General features: G+C 55.9%; 1 protein-coding gene across 1 annotated transcript; it reads left to right on the top strand.

Moving 5' to 3' along the window:
* The first annotated feature begins 200 nt into the window (after nt 1-200).
* Nucleotides 201-4,350, top strand: ZNF503 (zinc finger protein 503). Its single transcript, XM_085882975.1, has 2 exons — nt 201-1,868; nt 2,348-4,350. The coding sequence occupies exons 1-2, from the start codon at nt 1,611-1,613 to the stop codon at nt 3,737-3,739; spliced, it is 1,650 nt and encodes a 549-aa protein (XP_085739101.1). The 5' UTR covers nt 201-1,610; the 3' UTR covers nt 3,740-4,350.
* Nucleotides 4,351-5,496: the final 1,146 nt, after the last annotated feature.

Here is a 5,496-nt window from a genome sequence, read left to right as displayed (position 1 = left end):
GAACATTCTTTCCTGGGAACCTATTGGTATCCGCCTGCCGCGCACTGCACTGGTTTCACAATCGTTCAGGCAGCATTGGGAGCTTTGGGAACAGTGAGTGCATGGATCTAGATGGGTATCCCAGACGATGATGACTCGACTGACGGATGGATCGATGGCTGATTGGGTGTGGGTGCAGCGCAGGCATGTTGGGCCAAAATGTCCTCCTTCAGCGTTCAAGTCGCAATTGTGTTTTTTGTTTTCCTTGTAAGGACGAGGAAGAGAAAGGAAAAACAAACCTCACCGGGAGAATAATAACCATCCGTCTCCATTTGGAATGTTTGCGGAGCACAACGATTATTAAACTCGCAAAACTTTCATTCGGGCCAAGAAGTTGCGCCGGGCGATGGAGGCGCCGATCCGTTCCAGATGTTCGTGCTCGCCGGGCGCGTTTCGGGCTTTGCCGTGACCTTTCCTTAGGCTCAAGTTTGTGCGGCCACCATGCGAGCCCGGAAACCGGCGCGGCGATTGATTAGCGCTAAGATTTGCCTGTCAAAGCGCGGCAGAACATGGCAGGCGAGGCAGAAATCTGTCAGCGGCGAGGCGTGATTAAAGGGAGAGCTGCTCGGCGGGCGCGGCCGTGCCGGAGCGACGTATCTGCGCACCTCGTGTCGGTGCGTCGTGCACGGCCCCGAGGACCGAGGAGGTACGAGCAGTGCGACGAGAGAGGGAGAGAGGGAGAAGAGAGAGAGAGACGCGCGCCGCTCCACTTTGATCGCGCCATTCATACGTCCCGACTGTCAGCGTTCACATGTCAGCACTTGCTCCGTGCCAGTCTTAATCTTTACAGAAATCCCGCCGCCCGAGCCTGATCCTTTGATTGACTGGCGACACATAGCTCAGTAATGTGCCGCCAACTTTGAAGTCGGCCGACAAGCTCGAGCCGTTAGAGAGACAAGCGTCAGAGTAAGCCATTAATAACAGAGATGAAGGTCGCGTAATGGTTCGAAATAAACCAAAAGTGCAGCCTCGCGCGGTTCCCTTTGTTCGCATACAAATCGCGTTTACACAGAGAGCGATTTATTTCCCTGGGCTGAAAGGGCTCTTTCATAAACCGCTCCTTTTCAAGTCAAACAAGCCCCGCACCCGGCAACAAAGGCTCGCATCAATCACGTCCGCACGACGGCGCTGACAAATGCCTGATTGATCGCGGTCGCGGAATTGACAACGGAGGTGAAGCATGTGACATTGAAGCGCCTCGGAGCCTATTGGCCGGGAGCCAAAGGTTCCGCCCCGAAATCCGTCAATCAACGGGACGTTCGCCATCCGATTGGCCCGCGCGTTGAAAGGACCACCTCGCTTGCTGCCAATCAACACGTCCGTCGCCATCCGATTAGCCGAGAGCCCAAAGGCCACGCCTTTAATCTGCGAAGAATTTTTTCTCTCAATCAACACGACGCGTCGCGTCCGGCGCCGCAGGCCAATCGGCGCACTCGCAACGCGTCTTGCTGAGCGCTCATTGGCCGGTGGCCCGCTTTGATGCGTGCCCGAGGGGCGTTTTCGGGGCGGTAGTCGCGAGAGAGCGAGTGGCAGGTCCGGGCGGCAGCCAGGCGCGCCCAGCCGCGCGGGTCATGCTCACATCGTTCGCCGGCTCCGCGCTCACATCGTTCGCCGGTTGCACGCTCGCACCGCTCGCCGGTCCCGCCGTACCGCAGCTCCACCACACGAGTCCCGTGCCTCTGGCGGCGCTCCCCCCAGACGATCCACTCCGCCAGGCGCAGCGTGTGCCCATCAAGCTGTTGAAGATGCTGGCGGCCAGGGCCGGACACATCTTGCACGCCGCCGAGTACCTGCAGCCGTTACCCTCCACACCCGTGTCCCCCATCGAGGTACGTGCGCCCCCTGGCTGGCCTCTTGGCCGCCCTCCCCCTCCTCGCCCCAACCCCCGAATATTCCCTCCCTCATTCGGCCATGCGCGCTACTGGGTCAAAAAGGTGCAAAGAGTGGACGATGGGAAGGAAGGGAGTAGAATTGTTCGCTGTTAAAGAGTTCGATTATCAGAATATTCCTGATTTCTGAGAGCATTTTGCCACTTGCACCATAATGGGTGGGTGAGTTAGGTGAGGGGGTGATTGGGGCGGGGAGGGAGTCGGGTATGGAGGGTGGCACCGATGTCCTAGGCACGATCATGTATCACAACTCGCTATATTACCATTGTTTGAGAGAAAGTGCACGAATGGGTCTGTTAAAGCATCTTGTGTCGGATATGGACGTTGGCTGTGTAGATTGTCACAAATTTGCAGGCTGTGGGCACTGGGGCCCTGACTGGGAATGGATGCTAACCGAGCCGTGGCTTTGTCCCTGGCAGTTGGATGCCAAGAAGAGTCCGCTGGCGCTGCTGGCTCAGACGTGCTCGCAAATCGGGAAGCCGGAGCCACCACCCAGTAAGCTGGCGTCCGTGGGATCGTCGGCGCTCGGGGACAAGGAGACCACCAAGTCGGGTCCTCTGAGGCTCAGTGACATCGGTGCAGAGGACAAGTCGAGCTTCAAGCCGTACAACGGCAAGGGCGCGGCCGACAAGAAAGATGAGACCGGGGGTTCAGGTGGTGCAGACGGCAAGACTGGATTCCGCGTCCCCAGTGCGACCTGCCAGCCCTTCACGCCGAGGCCAAGCAGCGTAAGCTCCAGTGGGGCCAGTTCTCCCAAACCCGGTGAACTTGGCAAGGTCGAGAGCCAGCAGGTGGACAAGAAGGATGGAGATTCCGGGAAAGGGGTGGCAGGATCGGATGGGCTGGGTCCAGGAAACGCCTCCCACCAGCGCCTGGGTTGCTCAGGCCTCGGCTCTGAAGGCAAAGGTGACGCAGCCACGGGAGTCGGTAAAACTGCGGCCAACGAGCCGGTTATCCTCGGACCTGGACACGTGGCTTCGGTGTCACCATACAAGGCTGGACAGCCGGTATTCCCGCTGCCGTCTGTGAGCATGGGATACGGGAGTTCGCTGTCAGGATCGTACGCGGGCTACCCGGCGTCCTTCCTGCCTCACGGTCTCCCTCTTGACCCCAGCAAGGCGGGCCTTCCCGGCTCCCTCGCATCGTGCTCTCTCACACCCAAGAGCACGACGGTTGCATCACCCCTCGCCGGGGCCTCTCCACCGTCACTGCTTGGCAGCTTGTGCCGGGATCCTTACTGTCTGAGCTATCACAGTGCGGCACATCTCGCAGGCACATCCACATGCTCCAGCTGTCCGAGCGATGCCGGTGCACTCAAGGCCGCGGGGTACCCACTTGTGTACCCACCTCACCCACTGCAGCACGCGGGACTCCCCCTCACTGCGCACCCCCTCTATCCTTACAGCTTTGTGCTGCCGAATGAGCCCGCACCGCACGTCTGCAACTGGGTCTCGGCCAACGGGCCATGTGACAAGCGCTTCTCCTCGTCAGAAGAGCTGCTCAGCCACCTGCGCAGCCACACGGCACTGCCGGGCCTAGACAAGCATCTCACGGCGTACCCGGGTCTCAGCCCTGCGACGTGTCACATGCACGTCGGTCATGGACCCGTGGGAAGCGCCGCAGGACTCGCGCTGCGTGGCCCGCACTCCCTGGGACTCGGCCGCTATCATCCTTACGCCAAAGCCCCCATGGCCGCTCCCATGGCCGCTCCGGTCACTGCTCTACCCGTGCCAGCATCGGGTCCTTTCTACTCCCCGTACGCGTTCTACGGCCAGCGGTTGGCGACCGCCTCAGCGCTGGGTTACCAGTAGCGGCCGGCCCAGCAGGACGGGACCCAATTATACGCTAAATTATTGCGCTCTCTCTCTCTTTCATGATTGTCCCATCCTTAAACTCTTAATTTGTCCAGCTCACTTTCGCCCCTTTCTTTATTTCGACCCCTCCCGCTCTGCGCACACCTTGTGTATATAATAAGTGCGGCGCAGACAACTCCACGGACCTTTTTTCACCCGTGCGAATCGGGACAGGAACACGCGTTTCTACAAAAAAATCTCAACAATGGATTGAATTCCTCGCCGTGTCCCTTCCCCGATGGCCTGTTCGCTGTTCGAGGAGGCATCGGGGGAGAATGTGGGGGGGGGTGCATTTGGGGAGGTGGGGTTGAGTAAGGCTGGAAATCGAGGCGCGTAGCTCTAGTGCATGGCTCTTTGCATATTCCCCGCTGTGTCGGTTTTGAATATTCTGCGCCGCTCGGTTGGGAACGACTGGGAAGGGAAAGGGACTTACGTTGCATGTACGTACTTGATGATGATGTCATTGTAAATCGAAGCAGCTATATTTTATTATTAAATGTAAAAAGTGTACATCTGCCTCATGTTTACTTTTGCTAACGAGATCCCAATAAAGCAGAGCTTAATATGAATGGAGCTTCCTATCACATGTTCTTTGTTTGAAACGACCCCCAATTATTCCCACCGCCTTGTGGGAGCGACCAGGCTGGTTCGGCCAGGGATCTGTCATCTGTCCAGGTTGCCGGCGATGGCTCGCGAGCTCTTCGCGAGAGCCACCGTGGGATCTTTAACTTCCACCAACGATCCGGTGCTTTAATGGTCGAGGGGGTCCTCCTGCTTAACCTACATTCAACTGACGGCGCGTATGATGACTTGCCCTGTATGCGAAACACCAGGGTGACGGTTTATAGGTTGGTCGACATTCGAACCAAGGCTCGACAGCTCAATGGTGAGTACACCTCCTGTAGGTAGGTAGTCGGTGAGTACACCTCCTGTAGCCTACCTCCAAGAGTGCAAGGTATCTCGGCAGTCCCCCACTGTAGATCACATGTACACACTGATTTGACCTCTACCTTGTTCTCTCTAATTTACGAGTAATTCTCGTACTCGGCGATCCTAGAATTTTTATCATCGCCTCTGATTTATTTGTTTCTTTTTGTGTACGTATTTCCACACTCACATACCCACCTGTACCCATTACCTACCTGCACGGTGTTCCATCCGAGGGCTCGTCGCGTGATCTGCGCCGTGAATCGCTCTTTGTTGCTGACGACGACCGCTCCCTGTCGATGACCACTCCCCGTCGAATAGGTCATGTCCTATTGGGGAAACTTTGATGTCTTCGAGCAAAGCAGAGGAAAATTACCTGAACCCGCCCAGGTCGTGCCCGGGGGGTGGAAATTAGCTCTGAGTCTCACCATCCGCGTTAGTGACTCTCTCACTCTCACACACACACACACACACACACACACACCAGGGGCAAATCCAGGAATTGGGTAAGGGGGGGTTTCCAAATAACAGAAAATCTAAGTCATATTAACGTTATGAAAACTTTATTGCAGCTTTCATATAAATGCACATTCACATATTCTTCGATATGCATGTATTGTGCAAAAATATATAAAAGTTAACTAATTTAATATTTAAATGAATAACTAAAAATAAAATAGCTTGAATTCAATAAACTTCAAGTTTCAATCTTAAATATCATGACTAGTGAGACCTACCTGAGTGATGGTAGTGCCGATATGACATACTAGCAACAACATGACATACAA

This window comes from Eptatretus burgeri, chromosome 5, assembly GCF_056783735.1.
Source record: "Eptatretus burgeri isolate ZD-2024b chromosome 5, Ebu_testis_v1, whole genome shotgun sequence".
Lineage (NCBI taxonomy): Eukaryota > Metazoa > Chordata > Myxini > Myxiniformes > Myxinidae > Eptatretus > Eptatretus burgeri.
The sequence above is the reverse complement of the archived record's forward strand: the minus strand, read 5'-3'. Positions and strand labels throughout refer to the sequence as shown.